The sequence below is a fragment of the Manis javanica genome, chromosome 11 (assembly GCF_040802235.1).
Source record: "Manis javanica isolate MJ-LG chromosome 11, MJ_LKY, whole genome shotgun sequence".
NCBI classification, from domain to species: domain Eukaryota; kingdom Metazoa; phylum Chordata; class Mammalia; order Pholidota; family Manidae; genus Manis; species Manis javanica.
Window position 1 is genome coordinate 78,997,153 of NC_133166.1, and position 18,257 is coordinate 79,015,409.

Below are 18,257 nucleotides of genomic sequence, written 5' to 3' on the forward strand. Positions count from 1 at the left end.
ATGTATTGACCCCTTTATCATTATATAATGATTGGGTACACAATATATCTTATACCCTCAATTCAATTTAACAAATAATTTATTGACCACCATGCATGCAAAAATCACGATGCTGTTTTCTGTGTAAGTGGTGAAGATAAATTAGAAAAGTCTCCATCCTCTGGAAGATTATAGTCCTTTGTGGAGTTTAAATATATATACAAATAATATGTTATATATAAGTAATAATATGTTATATAAGTAATAAGTTGTACAGTTTTTAATAAAGCAGTGTACAAGTAACAAATAATATAAAGCAATCAGTAATGCTTTGTACTAACAAAAATTTTGGTAAGGTAGAGACTTACTATTTGAGAACCCTCCATGAGGTAACAGAATAACTAAGGACAAGGGTGGCTTCATTTCTGACATAAATTGTTTCTCAAGTTTTCTTTTTTCTGGATCTTTTAATGATACCTGGGAATAAGCCTCCATATAGCTATTTTTTTTAATACCTTGCATCTTCTGATTAGAACAGTAGGATAAATTTATAATCTCTATTTTTAACTAAATTGATGAACCAAGTCATCTGTAGGTACTCAACTTTCATACATGGAATTTTGGAGGCCAGTGCTGCTACTTATTATATATTAACATCTCTAAACCTCCTTTCATACACCAGACTCAGTTTTTCATGCATCTTCTGACATGATATTTTTGGGATAACACATATCCTCTGCTGGGATAAAAGGCGGCTGAATAGTTGATTCACTGGCAGAGTGTATCAACAGAGTTTAAAATGAAAATCTCACATATTAAAAGGTAGATTCTTCCCTATGTGTATTATAATTTTAAAGACACATGTGACTGAGTTTTGTGATTTAATTCTAATGTGTTTACATGCTTTTTGTCAATGGGTAGATGTTGAGTAGAATTATATAAGGATTCCTTTAGAAAGAAATATATTGCTATTAGTTTTAAAAACTTAAAAGTCTGGCCATATTTTACATAATTTATTTTATTCTTTTTTTATTAAAGAGTCAACACAGACTGTCCAAGCTCTGCAGTATTCAACTGCTGATGGTCCACTAACAGCAAGCAAAGACTTAGAAATAAAAAACTTAAAAGAAGAGATTGAAAAGCTAAGGAAACAAATAAGAGGTAAATTCCTGTGATTCACTGTTAATTCAGTTCAGTAGATTTTTTTTAATGTTTTATTTACATGTCATGTATTATGTGATGTGAGCTATATGCTAGTGAAGGAAAAGAAAATAAGAATGGTTTCCATTCTGAAGGAGCTCACATGTTGGTCTGGGAAAAGATAAACAAATAGTTTTGCAATACATGTGAAAAGGCTGTACGAAAAACAGGTCATCAGTACATAAAGAATACATGAGAGGAGCGTCCAACCCAGACTGCAGATAACAAGGTGACTTTCTTAGAAGACCTATTAGTTTGAGATACCCAGTTGGACTTTGTCTGGCAAAGCATATATATAAATATGGGAAGCAGTGTTAGGAGTGAGGAGGACAGTATAGACAAGAGAATCACATGTATACAGACATCAAGGCATGTAAAAATTAATTTTCTTTGTAACAGTTCATTTTTCAGTGTATTGCTGAGGTTAATTAAAATTAATTTTGACAATTGTTGATATGCCTGTTACATCCGCCTCATTCATTTATTCGCTTCATTCAACAAATATTTATTGATTACCTACTATGTACCATGTATTATTTCAGCTCTTGAGAGGCAGTACTAAACAAAGTTTAGAAAACCCTGTCCTTGCTGGGGTGGAGGGCAAACAACAGACATAAAATAGTTACTGTATGGTTTTGTAAATGGCACAGTATGTGAGAACCTGGTAAGTGCTTAAGAATAGAGCAGAATAAGGTGAATGGTTTGGAAGTGTAATATGAGGATTTTAAATATTTTAAGTGGTTCAGGTGTAAACCTCATTGGGAAGATGTGTGAGCAAAAAATTGAAGTAGATAAGGGGCTTCACCATGTAGTTAATTGGGTAACATATGCTCCAATTAGAAGGACCAATCAGTGAAAAGCCCCTAAAGTCAGAATGTACCTCATGAGTTCAAGTAAAACACAAGAGGACAGCATGGCTGGAACAGAACGAGCTGGAAGGAAGAATGGAAGGCATTGAGGTTACAGAGTGAAAGGATTGAGAGGACTTGTTGCTTGATCCATACAGTCCTACTGTTAGAAGGTCTTCTTTTTTCTGTGAGTGTACTGGGAACCTTTTGCAGAGTTAAGGCACCACATTATTTGAGAAAGTATAGGGAGAGAGAGAAGAAAAGTACTGTTTTAGCTAGGATCGTCAGGCCTCTCCAGAAATGTAGTTTTAGGCCAAAATAAGTGAAGAAAAAGAAAGAATCTAATGTGGGATCTTTTATAAAAAGGACTATTTAAACTGCCATATTAATACATTGCTTATATTAAATATATATGGGAATTCTAAATTTGAGCGTAATTTATACTTTTCTATTTTTAAGTGGATTTCTTCCTAAGAAATATCTTCCTGAAAATAAGTTAGATTAGGAATGTGATAAGCAGAATTACTTATGTTGCTTTGATAATGATAAAACATTAGTGTCACTGAATGTTCTTTGACACTAAAAAAGCAGTGAAACATAAAATTAGCTGGGATGGTCAGTGATGATGTATCTTCAAAGAGATAATATGAATTTGGAAAACTAAGTCATAAGCCCACTTCACTTAATTATTTGTAGGAGGGTATTTTGTTTGTTTATTCCTTGGGATTTCCTGTATTGACTATCATGCATCTGCAAATAGGCACAGTTTTATTTTGGCATTTCTGATCTGTATTTTTATTTCCTTTCCTTTTCTTACTGCACTGGCTAGAACTTACAAGCACTGTGTTGAGGAGTGATGAAAACAGACATCCTGACTTTCCAATCTTAAGGGGAAAGCAGTCTTTCACCATAAAGTGTAATAGCAGCTGTTAGTTTTTTTATAGATGCTCTGTATCAAGTTAGAAGTTGCCCTCTATTCCTATATTTCTAACGGTTTTTATCATGAATGAGTGTTGGATTTTGTCAAAATATTTTTTTGCACTGATAATATAAACATGATTTTAAAAAAATTAATCTGCTAATATGGTGGATTATATTGGTTGATTTTGAAATAGTGAACCAGCCTTACATTCCTGGAACATGCACATCCCTGGTCATGGTGTATAATTATTTTTATATATTAACTGAGTTCTATCCCTAGTATTTTGTTAAAAAGAATTTTTGCATCTGTATACAAGGATATTGGTCTGTGATTCTCCTTTCTTTGTACTGCCTTTTTTATCTGGCATTTGTTTTGTTTGGTTTTGTTCTTTATTTTTAGATTGAGATATAATTGACATACTAGTTTTTGGAGTATGACATAATGATTCAATATTTCTGTATATTGTGAAATGATCACCATAGTAAGTCTAGTTAACATCCATCACCACACACAGTTACAAATTTTTTTTCCTGTCATGATAAATTCTGAAATCTACTCTCTTTAACAACTTCAAATTTACAATATAGTATTAACTATACTTACCATGCTGTACATTACATTCTCAGGACTTAATTATTATATACCTGGAAGTTTATACCTGTTGACCCCCTTTATCCTTTTGATCCACCCCACATATCTGCCCCTTGCAACCACCAATCTGTTCTCTGTATCTATGAGTTCTTTTTTTTTGAGATTCAACATATAATTGAGATCATACAGTATTTGTCTTTCTCCATCTGACTTATTTCACTTAGCATCACACCCTCAAGTGCCATCCATATTGTTGCAAATGACAAGATTTCCTTCATATTTATTGTAGAATAATATATTCTATACTCCCCACATTTTCTTTATCCATTCATCCACTTACAGATACTTAACTTGCTTCTGTGTCTTAACTGTTGTAAATAATGCTGGAGTGAACATGGGGGTGCTTATATCTTTTTTTTTATTAAGATATCATTGATATACAATCTTATGCTCATGTTTCACATGAGCAGCATTATGGTTACTACATTCCCCCAATTATCAAGTCCCCAACACATACCCCATTAGTCACTGTCCATCAGCATAATAAGATACTATAGAGTCACTACTTGTTTTCTCTGTGCTATATTTCCTTCCCCATGCACCCCCCTATATTATGTACGCTAAACATAATATCCCTTAAGCCCCTTATCCCTCCCTTCCCACCCACCCTCCGCAACCCCTTTCCCTTTGGTAACCACTAGTCCATTCTGGGTTCTGTGAGTCTCTGAGTACTATGTTGCAAATGATAGGATTTTTTTTTCTTATGACTGAATAATATTCCATTGTGTATATGTACCACATATTCTCTATCCATTCATCTACTGATGAACACTTAGGTTGCTTCTATGTCTTGGCTGTTGTAAATACTGCTGCAATAAACTTAGGGGTGCATATGTCTTTTTGAATCTGTGATCAAAAAGAGTGGAATTTCTGGGTCAAATAGTATTTCTATTTTTACTTTTTTGAGGAACCTACATACTGCTTTCCATGATGGTTGAACTAATTTACATTCCCACCAGCAGTATAGGAGGGTTCCCCTTTCTCTGCATCCTCACCAGCATTTGTTATTCCTTGTCATTTGGATGTTGGCCATCCTAACTGCTCTGAGGTGATATCTCATTGTGGTTTTATTTTACATTTCTCTGATGATTAGTGATGTGGAGCATCTTTTCATGTGCCGGTGCCTGTTGGCCATCTGAATTTCTTCTTTGGAGAAGCATCTGTTCAGATCCTCCGCCCATTTTTTAATTGGGTTATTTGCTTTTTGGTTGTTGAGGCATGTGAGCTCTTTATATATTTTCGATGTCAATACCTTATCGGTTATGTCATTTATGAATATATTCTCCCATACTGTAGGATGCCTTTTTGTTCTATTGATGTTCTCCTTTGCTGTACAGAAGCTTTTTAGTTTGATATAGTCCCACTTGTTCATTTTTGCTTTTGTTTCCTTGCCTGGGGAGATATGTTCAGAGAGAAGTTGCTCATGTTTATGTTCAAGAGATTTTTGTCTATGTTTTCTTCTAAGAGTTTTATGGTTTCATGACTTAATTTTAGGTCTTTGATCCATTTTGAGTTTACTTTTGTGTATGGTTTTAGACAATAATCCAGTGTCATTCTCTTACTTGTAGCTGTCCAGTTTTGCCAACACCAGCTGTTGAAGAGGCTGTCATTCCCCACCGTATATCCATGGCTCCTTTATTGTATATTAATTGACCATATATGCTTGGGTTAATATCTGGACTCTGTATTCTGTTCCATTGGTCTATGGGTCTGTTCTTGTGCCAGTACCAAATTGTCTTGATTACTGTGGCTTTGTAGTAGAGCTTGAAGTTGGGAAGTGAGATCCCCCCTGCTTTATTCTTCCTTCTCAGGATTGCTTTGGCTATTCAGGGTCTTTTGTGATTCCATATGAATTTTAGAATGATTTGTTCCAGTTCTTTGAAGAATGCTGTTGGTATTTTGATAGGGATTGCATTGAATCTGTAGATTTCTTTAGGCAGGATGGCCATTTTGATAATACTAATTCTTCCTAGCCAAGAGCATGAGATGAATTTCCATTTATTAGTGTCCTCTTTAATTTCTCTTAAGAGTGTCTTGTAGTTTTCAGGGTATAGGTCTGTCACTTCCTTGGTTAGGTTTATTCCTAGGTATTTTATTCTTTTTGATGCAATTGTGAATGGAATTGTTTTCCTGATTTCACTTCCCGCTAATTCATCATTAATGTATAGGAATACAACAGATTTCTTTGTATTAATTATATATCCTGCAACTTTGCTGAATTCAGATATTAGTTGTAGTAGTTTTGGAGTGGATTCTTTAGGGTTTGTTATGTACAATATCATGTCATCTGCAAACAGTGACAGTTTGACTTCTTCCTTACCAATCTGGGTGCCTTTTATTTCTTTGTGTTGTCTGATCTCCATGGCTAGGACCTCCAGTAGTGTGTCAAATAAAATTCGGGGAGAGTGGACATCCTTGTCTTGTTCCCGATCTTAGAGGAAAAGCTTTCAGTTAATCATCAGTTAAGCATCACTGTTAATTGTGATGTTGGCTGTGGGTTTGTCATATATGGCCTTTATTATGTTGAGGAACTTGCCCTATATACCCATTTGTTGAGAGTTTTTATCATGAATGGGTGTTGAATTTTGTCAAATGCTTATTCAGCATCTATGGCGATGATCATGTGATTTTTGTCATTCTTTTTATTGATGTAGTGGATGATGTTGATGGATTTTCAACTGTTGTAGCATCCTTGCATCCCTGGGATGAATCCCACTTGATCATGATATATGATCCTCTTGATGTATTTTTTAATTTTGTTTGCCAATATTTTGTTGAGTATTTTTGCCTCTGTTCAACAGGGATATTGGTCTGTAATTTTCTTTTTTTGTGGTGTCTTTGCCTGGTTTTGGTATTCGAGTGATGCTGGCTTCATAGAATGAGTTTGGAAGTATTCTCTCCTCTACTATTTTTTGGGAAACTTTAAGGAGGATGGGTATTAGGTCTTCTCTAGATGTCTGATAGAATTCAGCGTTGAATCCATCTGGCCCAGGGGTTTTGTTCTTCGGTAGTTTTTTGGTTACCGATTCAGTTTCATTGCTGGTAATTGGTCTGGGAAGGTAGTGTTTTTCTAGAAAGTTGTCCATTTCTTCTAGGTTCTCCAAGTTGTTACATATAATTTTTTATAGTATTCTCTAACAGTTCTTTGTATTTAGGTGGTGTCTGTAGTGATTTTCCTTTCTCATTTCTGATTCTGTTTGTGTGTGTAGATACTCTTTTTTTCTTGATAAAACTGGCTAGGGATTTATCTATTTTGTTTATTTTCTCAAAGAACCAGCTCTTGGTTTAATTAACTCTTTGTGTTGTTTTATTCTCAATTTTATTTATTTCTGCTCTAATCTTTCTTATGTCCCTCTTTCTGACTTTGGGCCTCATTTGTTCTTTTTCCAGTTTCAATAGTTGTGAATTTAGATACTTCATTTGGTATTGTTCTTCTTTCTTTAAATAGGCCTGAATTTCCTACTAGAATTGCTTTTGTGGCATCCCACGGAATTTGAGGCATTGAGTTGTTGTTTTCATTTGACTCCCTATATTGCTTGGTCTCTCTTTTAATTTGGTCGTTGATTATTTAGGAGCATGTTGTTAAGCCTTGGTGTGTTTGTGAGCCTTTTTGTTTTCTCTGTACAATTTATTTCTAGTTTCATACCATTGTGGTCTAAGAAGTTGGTTGGTAGAATTTCAATTTTTTTCATATGCTGAGGCCCTTTTTGTATCCTAGTATGTGATCTATTCTGGAAATGTTCCATATGCACTGGAGAAGAATGTGTATCCTGCTGCTTTTGGGTAGAGTGTTCTGTAGATGTCTGTTAGGTCCATCTGTTCTAATGTGTTTTTCAGTGCCTCTGTCTCCTTACTTATTTTTTGTCTGGTTGATCTGTCCTTTGGATTGAGTGGTGTGTTGAAGTCTCCTAAAATGAATGCATTGGATTTCATTTCCCCCTTTAATTCTGTTAGTATTTGTTGTACATATTTGGGTGCTACTATATTGAGTGCATAGATATTTCTAATGGTTATATGCTCTTGTTGGACTGATCCCTTTATCATTATATAATATCTTTCTTTGTCTCTTGTTACTTTCTTTTTCTTGAAGTCTGTTTTATCTGATAGAAGTATTACAGCTCTTGCTTTTTTCCTCCTATTGTTTGCATGAAATATCTTTTTCCATCCCTTCACTTTTAGTCTGTGTGTGTCTCTGGGTTTGAAGTGAGTCCCTTGTGGGCAGCATAGGGTCTTCCTTTTTTATCCATTCTGTAACTCTGTGTCTTTTGATTGATGTATTCAGTCCATTTACATTTAGGGTGATTATTGATAGGTATGTACTTATTGCTTTTGCAGGCTTTGGATTCATGGTTACTAGAGGTTCAAGGGGAGCTTCTTTACTATCTAACAGTCTAACTTAACTCATTTATTATGCTATGATAAACATAATCTGAGATTCTTTTTTCTTTCTCTCTTCTTTTTCTTCCTCCTGCACTCTTTTTATGTTAGGTGTTTTATTCTGTACTCTTTGTATATTCCTTGACTGACTTTCTGGGTAACTGATTTAATTTTGCATCGGTTAGTATTTAATTGGTCTACTTCCTTTACTGTGATTTTTTTCTCTGGTGACAGCTATTTAGTCTTAGGAGCACTTCCATCTAGAGCAGTCCCTTTAAAATACACTGTAGAGATGATTTGTGGCATTTAAATTCCCTCAACTTTTGCTTATCTGGGAATTGTTTAATCTGTCCTTCAAATTTAAATGATAATCTTGCTGTGTAGGGTATTCTTGGTTCAAGTCCCTTTCTTTCATTGCATTGTTTATATCATGCCACTCCTTCTGGCCTGTAAGGTTTCTGAGAAGTCTGATGATAGCCTCAAGGGTTTTCCTTTGTAAGTGATATTTTTTCTTTCTCTGGCTGCTTTTAATACTCTGTCCTTGTACTTGATCTTTACCATTTTAATTATTATATGTCTTGGTGTTATCTTCCTTGGGTCCCTGTGTTGGGAGATCTATGTACTTCCATGGCCTGAGAGACTATTTCCTTCCCCAGATTGGGGAAGTTTTCAGCAATTATTTCTTCAGAGACACTTTATATCCCTTTTCTCTCTCTTCTTCTTCTTTACCCCTATAATGCAAATATTGTTCCGTTTGGACTGGTCACACAGTTCTCTTGATACTCTTTCATTTCCAGTGATCCTTTTTTCTCTCTTTGCCTCAGCTTCTTTATAGTCCTATTCTCTAATTTCTATTCCATTTACCATCTCCTCTACCTCATCTAATCTTTAAATCCCTCCATTCTTTGTTTCATTTCAAGTGCTGTATTTTTTAAGGTGTCTATCTCCCTCCTGAATTCATCCCTTAGCTCTTGAATATTTTTCCATATCTCCATTAGCATGCTTATGACTTTTATTTTGAATTCTTTTCCAGGGATTTTGGTGATTTCAGTCTCACTGAGCCCTCTTTCTTGTGTTTGAGGGATTTTGGATTGAATAAGGTTCTTCTGCCTTTTTCTAATCCTATTAGATAGTGAGAAAGATTAGGTTTGTGTAGGCAGCATCCTCTAGTGCCCAGAGCTCTGCTCTTCAGAGCTTCCCAGAACCTGGATCAATTGCAGTGGTCATAGGCAAGCCGTGCTGGTGCCTACCGTAAAGACAAACCCTTTCCTGCTTCCCAGCTGTAGTGCCTGCCTCCGGTATCAGGGCCAGTGTGCCGCATGCAAGGAGCAGCCTCTACGTTAAGGCCCTAAGCTGTAATAGGTGGAACTGACCTCTGGCTGGCCTGGAGTGATGGCAGGGGTCACAGGCAAGCAGTGCCAGTGCCTACCTGAAGGACAGAGCTCTTTCCTGCCTCCCGGCTGCAGTTCCTGCCTCTGATGTCAGGGCCAGTGAGCTGTGCACAGGGAGCAGCCTCTGTGTTAAGTCTTGTAGTTGCTGTAGTCAGGGCTGCTGTCTGGCTGGTCTGGAGTGATGGCGGGGGCTCTGGGTTTGCCCATAGGTGCTGGCGTGGATGAATAAGTGGCAGGCTGCTTATCGCCGTGGGAGCCTCATGGCTGCGTTGGGGGGGATGGAGCACCTGAAGCTTCTGAAAGTTCCCAACTTGCTGGGCTGAGTGTGCCAGGATGATTTTGTTCACCTGTTCCTTCTCCTAATCCTTGCCCCTTTAGCAGCCCTTTCACTGTTGGGAAGTCTTTCAAAGCACCTGCCTTTCTTTTGTCCCATGGCAGCCGGTTGTGAGAATGTGTTTGCAGTCTTAATCTCTGATGTCAGTTTTCAACCCCTCTGGTCTCCAGAGCACCATGCAATATTGGTTTGTGCTCCTGGAATAGATTTCTGGGGCCAGGTATTTAGCAGTCCTGAGTCTCTGCTCTCTCCTGGCTCTGCTTCTCTTCCTCCTGCCAGTGTGCTGGGGTGGGGGGAGTGCTTGGGTCCCACTAGGTCGTGATTTTATTACTTTACCCTTTTCAGTGACATGCTCTTTTTGCAGATTTAGACTGTCTGGTGCAATGTTACTTCTGGTCACTCTTTTAGGAATAGTTGTATTTGCTGTATTTTCATATTATATGTGATTTGGGGAGGAGATTTCTGCCTTACTTCTCATGCCGCCATCTGTTTTCTTCCCTCACAATTATGGGTGTGCATATATCTTTTTATGTTTTCATTTCATTTGGATAAATACCCAGAAGTGAAATTGCTGGATTATATGGTAGTTCTATTTTTAACTTTTTGAGGAACCTCCATACTGTTTTCCATAGTGGCTGCACCAATTTACATTGGTACTAACAATGCACAGGGTTCTATATTTCTCATATCCTTGACCACATTGGTTAATTTCTTGTCTTTTGGATGACAGCCATTCTTACGGGTGTGAGACATGTCTCATTGTGGTTTTTATTTGTATTTCCCTGATAGTTAATGATGTTGAGCACCTTTTCATGTACTTTTGGCCATCTGTTTGCATGTCCTCTTTGAAAAAATACCCATTTGGGTCCGCTGCCCATTTTTTGAGTAGGTTGTTTGTATGTTGGTGGGCTGGGGGTGTATGGGGTTCATTAAATTTCATGAGTTTATGTATTTTTTTGTCTTATTCCCCTAATCAGATATATGATTGCAAATATTTTCTTCCATTCCATAGGTTACTTTATAATTTTGTTCATGGTTTCCTTGCTGAGGAGCTTTTGGTTTGATGTAGTCCCACTTACTGATTTTGTCTTTTGGTGTCCCTTGTCTGGCCTTGTGAGATCAGTGTAATGCTGGCCTTGCAAAATGATTTTGAAGGTATCCCTTCTCTTCTACTTTTTTTAAGAGTTTGAGAAGTGTTGTTCTTAATTCTTTTTTAGGTATTTGGTAGAATTCACCAGTAAAGCCATTAGGTCCTGGCTTTTCTTTGTTGGGTGGTTTTTTGATGACTGATTCAACATCTTTATTCATTATTGTTCTATTCAACGTTTTGTATTTCTTCATGATTCTGTTGTGGCTGGTTGTATGTTTCTAAAAGTTTATTTATTCTAGCTTACCCATTTTGTTGGTATATAACTGTTCATAATAGTCTCTTACGACCTATATACTGCTGTGATGTCCATTGTAATGACTCCTCTTTCATTTCTGATTTTATTCATGTGAGTCTTCTCTCCTTTTTTCTTAGTCTAGGTAATTTTGTCAATTTTAGTTATTGTTTCCAGCTCTTGGTTTTGCACAAATTTTGCACATCTTCACACTGGCATTAGCTGTTCACCATCTTTACAGTGAACTTTAAAGTTTCTAATTTTCATGAATCATAATTATGGTGTTAGTAAGCCTAACACCAAATTCAAAATGCTTTTATTTTTTAAATTTGGTTGTTTTAAGCCTTAGTTTTGTCAAATAACAAAAATTCAACTGATCATATTTTAAAGATCTAATTGGCTTTATTAAACAATTCATGAATCAGGCAGCATCCCATCTAGCAAGTAGAGAGGGGAGCCCCAAGGAGTTGTATGAAATGGAAGCATTTAACCAGAGGAGGGTGAAGCAAAGTTATTAGCAAAAGAAAAGAAAGAATTGTTTCAGGCAAGGTCATTTTATCTTACAACAAAGAGCAAGAGTCTTATTAGGTGAATTGTCTTTGGGGGATGGAGAGGACCCATGTGACAGATACCTCACTGGTGCTAACCAGAAAATTCCTGTTAGGATTATTCTCTGGAAGGTTGAAACTTTAATTAACTCCCTCATTGTTGACCTGGCCTAAAATAAGTGACTCCATTTGGGGCTTGTGGTTTTCTTTTTGACAGTTTCAAGCATTTGCTTTTATACAAATAACAAAAGAAACATTGTCTTCTCTTTTAGAATCAAGTCACTTGGAACAGCAACTTGAAGAAGCTAAGGCTGTAAGGCGAGAGCTGGATGATGCTTTTAGACAAATCAAGGCTTATGAGAAACAAATCAGAGCATTACAACAAGAACGGGAGGAATTAAATAAGGTAAAAATATATAGATAGACTGTTAAAGCCTTTTCTGAATTTTTAATCAGAATGTTTAATTTGTATACTGTAAGCATTCATAATGAATTACAGTAGTATATAGTATATTTTATATGTAAAAAGCTGGCTTAAAATTTTAAGAATTATTTTGGTGTATATCATTTGGCTAATATCTAGTAGTGAAGAAACATATTCTTAAGGCTTTAGTGTTCAGAATCTTGATTTTTTTGAAAGTTAATCAGTGGACTTGAGTAATAGTGAACATTTTTGATATAAATATTAAGAAACAAGAGAACAGTAAAATCTGTTTTGTTTCTGTGGAAAAATTAAAAATACATTTATATTTTCATTATAGCTTGCTGATCTGAACATTTTAAAAAGATTACAATTGAAATTTTCTTTAATGCTTTAATGATTATTTTAAATGTCAGTTTATCTTTCAAAGCATAGATGAACAAACTATGAGAGCTTTGTGTAACACTTGAAGAATATTATAAACATCAACAAAATTTACTAATAGGTCAGACACTAACACAGTCCAATAGGGTAAATAATATTGAAACACTAGAGAAAAAATACTTAAACTCTACTTCACCTGTGTGTATTTCACCTTTCATTAACAAATTAAAAAATGTTGGAATTAATATTTGCCGACACAAAGAAATGAAGGGTGTTGGCACAGCATATATTATATTCAGTAATGTAGTATGTAATACATTGATAATAGAGAATGAAGTCCTTCTAGGGAAGATTTATAAGTCTTGCTGCCAGTAAAGAAATGGTAATTAAAAATAAAATAACCTTTGATGAGCATTTAGAAATGTCAAATCACTATGTTGTACATCTGAAAACAATATATTATATATCAACTATATTTCAATTAAAAAATTGGAAAAAACCTTTTGCTGATGAAACTAATCAAAAGACTAACGGAGAAAGCTGTAAAGTTTAAATGAAATTAGATTAGTATATAGTTTTACTTTATTTTTGATGTAGTTTCATTGCAATGTTGTGTATAGATCCATTTAAATTCATGGCCAACTTAATATTTGGAATTTATAATCTTTTATTTGTTTTAAAAATATAGTAATATTAGTGGTGATTATGTATTTAAAGGTATGATTACTCCAAGTTAGTTAATATATTAAGGATGAGAATCTGGTATCTAGTTTTATAATAATGGGTATTTGCCCAATTTTTAATACATTTTAAAATGAAAAACCCTCTATTCTGAGAGGGTAGTGCTGAAAAGCATCAGATTATATTGATAAAGAATTTTTTTCATTGGATATATATGACAGAATAAATATAACATTATGTAAGTCCTGACCTAAATAACAAAGGAAACACCTCTGAACTTACCATCTACTTAAGAAATTGAATATTACTCATTTTTGGCACATCACATCACATCACATCACATCACACCACACCACACCACACACACACACACACACACACACACACACACACACACACACACACACACACACACACACACACGTAGAATAATTGGATCATAAGCAATGCAGATTTCTCTTTGTTACCATAATGCCAAACTGTGTCCCAATGATTGTACCAGTTTATACTCCCATCAGTAGTGTAAAGGAGTTTTATATTTAACAATACTTCATATTACAAGACATTATTTATGGTCAGCCTAGCCTGAATTGATGTTTTAGGTCTAAATGATGTTTTACTATGATCTTAATTTGCATTTCTTATTACTAATAAGGTTGAGTATCTTTACATGTATCCATTTATCCTTTATATTTCTTCTTTTTTGAAGTGCCTCCATATGTTTCTGTTGGGTTGTTTGTCTTTTTCTTATTGGTTTGGAAGAATTCTAGAAAATTTCTGGACATACTAATCTTCTCTCAGATATGTTACAGATATCTCCCCCTCCCCCAATTAGTAGTTTATCTTTTCACTTTTTGAGACCTGTTAATTAACAAAAAGTTCTTAGTTTTAATTTAGTCAAATTTATCAGTCTTTGTCTTTTTGGTTAGTGCATATGCTGGCTTATATAAGAAATCTGAGATAAAAAACAGTTATCCTAAATTTTTACCTTGAAGTTTTTAATTTTTATCATTCACATTTAAATTTTTAGTGCATTAGATATTTATTTTTGTGTATCATGTGAAATAAGGATCCAATTTCACTTTTTCCTACATGACTAACCCATTGTTCATTTACTAACTAAGCTGTCTTTTCCCCAGAGATGTACAATGTCACTTCTGTCATATATTAAAATGAACCCAAAACTGTGATGGGATTTTGATTAAAATTGCATGAAATCTGTAGAACAATTTCAGGAGAATTGACATCATCACAATATTGATTCTTTAAGTTCTTACTGTCCATGTTTATTAATATTATTCTATATGCACACACAGATTTCAAGAGCAAAGCAGATTATTGTGATGTACATACAGCAAAAAATGATCACATGGCTCCCAAGTGTGCCAGTCCTTACCTCTGGAGTAATTCAAGGAGAGCTGGATAGATAAAACTGTACACATACAGAGTCTGTAGACAGGGAGCCCTGAAAAAGTGAGTCATGGTGTTTATATAGAGGAGAGAGGCAGATGCTTCCTGCTTCCCCCCATTCACCCACCTTTCTGAGTCTCCTTGGAAACCTAAAGAGAAGGAGTCAGGACCTTTTGGAGTATAAATAAATCACTCCAGTGGAAAGATAAGCCCAGAGTCTCCAGCTCTAGAAAGAGGATGTTTCCCTGGTCCAGGCTCTTACCTCCCTTTCTTCCCCTCCTTGAAATGTAAATGTGTATATCCAGGAGTTAAATCTCTTTGGATTTGTCTCAATATCTAACTTAGTCATATATAAATTACTTTACAAGGCTTGCTTTTAGCCCAGGTCCCAAGTTTCAGTAAAATTTACTTAGAAAGGCTTACCTACAAAAACAAGTATTTTCTCTACAGCAACACAGACTTTTTTTTCACAATTTTTTTTATTAAGGTTTTGTTGATATACACTCTTATGAAGGTTTCACATGTAAAAACAATGTGGTTACTATATTCACCCATATTATCGAGTCACCCCCACCTGGCCATACTCCATTGCAGTCACTGTCCAGCAGTGTAATAAGATGCCACATAGTCATTACTTGTTTTCTTTAGCACCACAGACTCCTTATCCATAGACACGGTATGTCTCTCCATATCTTTAAAGTCTTTTAAAATAGTTTTCCATGAAATTTTATATGGGTTTTGCCTTTCCTTAAATTTATTATTCTATTTTTTCTCATTTTAAATGGTAATCTTTAAAAAATTATATTTTCTCACTGATCAACATTGCTAAACTCATATTGTAATATATTTGAGATTTTTTAAGGTTTTCTTCAAATAACAACAGTTTTGTTTCTTTTTTGATTTTTGTGACTTTTCTTTCTTTCCTTATCTTGCTATATTAGCTAGGACTTACAGTATTGAATAGAAGTGGCTCTAGCAGGAATCCCTATCTTATTCCTGATCTCAAAGAAAATGACCTTAATATTCCACCACTAATAACCATGTTTTCTGTAAGTTTTTGGTGAATACTTTTTATCAAGTTAAGGAAGCTATTTATTATTCCATTTTTTATCCAGAATGGGTATTTAATTTATTGAATGTGCTTTTCTAGACATTTAAAAAAGAAATTTCTGAGAATTTGTTAATATCTATTGATGTAATTGTATGATTATTTTTCTTTAATAAGTTGGTGTGGTAAATTACATTTGCAGGCTTTTTCGAATGTTAAACCACTTTTGCATTTCTGGGTTAAACCTAAATTGTCCATGTGAAATGATAATATGATAGCACAGGTAACACTTATTTGGCATTTGTTTTAATAGCACTATTTTAAGTGCTTTACACATATTAGATCATTTAATCTTTTTAAGAGCCCTGTGATTTAGTTGTTAGTATTACTATTACACTCATTTTATAAATGGTGAGACTGAGCACAGAGAAGTTCAGTACACTCGCTCAAGATCATAGGCCAGAAAGTGGTGGTGGTGTAATTTCAACCTAAGGAGTCTAGATCCAATTTCATGCTTATCCACTTTATACACCACTGGAATTGATTTGCTAATGTCTTTTTGGATTTTTTATATGTTTTCATCACTGAGATTGGCTTGTGATTTTTTTTCCTCTTTCTGTCTTTTTTGCAATCAAAATTATACTGGTCTCATGGAATGAGTTGGGTAACATTGCTTCTTTTTTCTATTCAATAGAAAAGTTTGTGTAAGGGGAATGTTTTGTTCCTTGAAACACTGAAGGGATTGGCCTATAAAACCAGTAAAACCATCTTTACCCAGAGATTGTCTTCCCAGTGGGGGTGGGAAAGTTTAACTATCCATTTGTTACTTTGTTATGAGACTATTCAGGTATTCTATTTCTTTAAACACTTTTGATAAATTGTATTTTGTAGAAATGTTCATTTCATAAGTTAACAAATTTATTAGCATAGTTTTTCATTGTATTCTTTTATCTTTTTGAACCTCCTCTAGATGTGATTATAACTTTTTTCTTAATATTATTTGTGCATTTATTCTTGTTCCCCTGTTCAATCTCACCAAATGTTTGCCTATTATTATTTTTCTCAGAGAACCAGCTCTTGACTTTGTTGATCCTTACTGTTCTCACATTTCTTTGTCATTAATTAATTTATGCATTTACCTTTATTATTCCTCATATTGGGAGGAAGGGTTAATGTGTTGTTCTATCACTAGCTTTTCATGGATATTTCACTAATTCAACCTTTTTTTATTTCATTTCAGTGTAAGTATTTCAGGCTATAAATTTCCCCCTAAGTATACCTTTTATTGTACTCCCAAGTTTTAGTATATATTAAACATTTTTATTTGTTTTTGTACTAAATTTTTTTTTTAGTTCTAAATATTTTAATATCCTTTATGGTGTCTCCTTGACTAATGAGTTACTATAGAATTTAGCCTTTTTATTTTTTATTCCTATTTTAATGGTAATGTCATTAAAGAACTTGATCTGTATTATATCTGTTCTTTGAAATCTGCTGAGAGATTTGCTTCATGGCCTAGACTTTTCCATTTTAAAATGTTCAATATGCTTGATAGAAATGTGTTCCCAGTATTGGGTGCAAGCTCTTATATATGAGGCTTGTTAATTGAGCGTTTCAAATTTTTATTGTCATTATTCTTTTAACTGCTTGGTTTATCTATTAATGATTAAGAAATTCAAATTTCTCACTATGGTGATATATTTGCTGATTTTTCTATGAAGTTCTAGCAATATCTTTCTAATATATTTTGAATCATTCTTATGGAATGCACTGAGGTTTAGAGTTTCATTTCTTCCTAGTGAATTGAATTTTATCATGTGTGATGACATTTCCTATCCTTTATAATGCTTTTTCTATTAAAGTCTAGGTTTGTTTCTTAATTTGGCATAGCAAACTGCCTTCAACTGAAGATCTTAGCCCTTCGATGTTTATTTGGTTACTAATATATATGGACATGTTTCTGTCACTTTACTTTTTGCTGTTTGTCATGCTTTTTTTATTATGCTTTGGCTCCTTTCTTGATTTAAAAATATTTTAAATGTTACAGATTTTTAAAATACATGTAACATAAAATTTACCATTATAACCATTTTTAGAGTGTAGAGTTAGTGTAAAGTACATGCATATTGATAGTCAATCTCCAGAATTCATCTTGAAAATTTTTTCTTGATTTTTAATTGAGGTTTTTGTCATTGTTGTTGTTGTTCCTGTTTTACTTGCTGCTCATTCTAGCAGTTCTAATAATTACTCTTGATTTTCTCATATACATTTAACAAAGTCTAAATTTAATCTCTTAAACCAGTCCTTCCATAAAATTTTAGGACCTTTAACTCTGTCACCTGTTCCCAACTTCTGTGCTGTTTTTCACCAATATTTTAGTTAAAGCCTTTTTGTTTACTGTACAGACGAGACATTTTATAATACAATCTTACATGTATGTTTGTTTACATGCACATTTATTTTTACCAATTTTTTAGCCCTCGATTTCCCTTTTGTTAGACCTTCAAAAACCATTTTTCTTTTCTGAAATAAATCTTTAGAGGTTCCTTTAGTGCAGATCTGATTGTTTTTTATATGAATCTCATTATTTTAGTCTCATACTTGAAAAATAATGTTTCTGGATATATAATTATAATTATTTTCTCATCTCTCTAAAAATATTTTCCTGTTTCTGTTGTTAC

The 18,257-nt window shown here is 34.2% G+C and overlaps 1 protein-coding gene across 14 annotated transcripts in view; it reads left to right on the top strand.

Annotated features, from left to right (window-relative positions):
- CDC42BPA (CDC42 binding protein kinase alpha) overlaps window positions 1–18,257 on the top strand; it is a 288,893-nt gene that overhangs the window by 167,329 nt on the left and 103,307 nt on the right. For all 14 annotated transcript variants that reach the window (XM_073216736.1, XM_073216729.1, XM_037013633.2 and 11 more), the window contains exons 11-12: window positions 1,018–1,140; window positions 11,905–12,038. In XM_073216736.1, coding sequence (XP_073072837.1) covers window positions 1,018–1,140; window positions 11,905–12,038 — 257 coding nt within the window. The remainder of the gene's footprint in view (window positions 1–1,017; window positions 1,141–11,904; window positions 12,039–18,257) is intronic.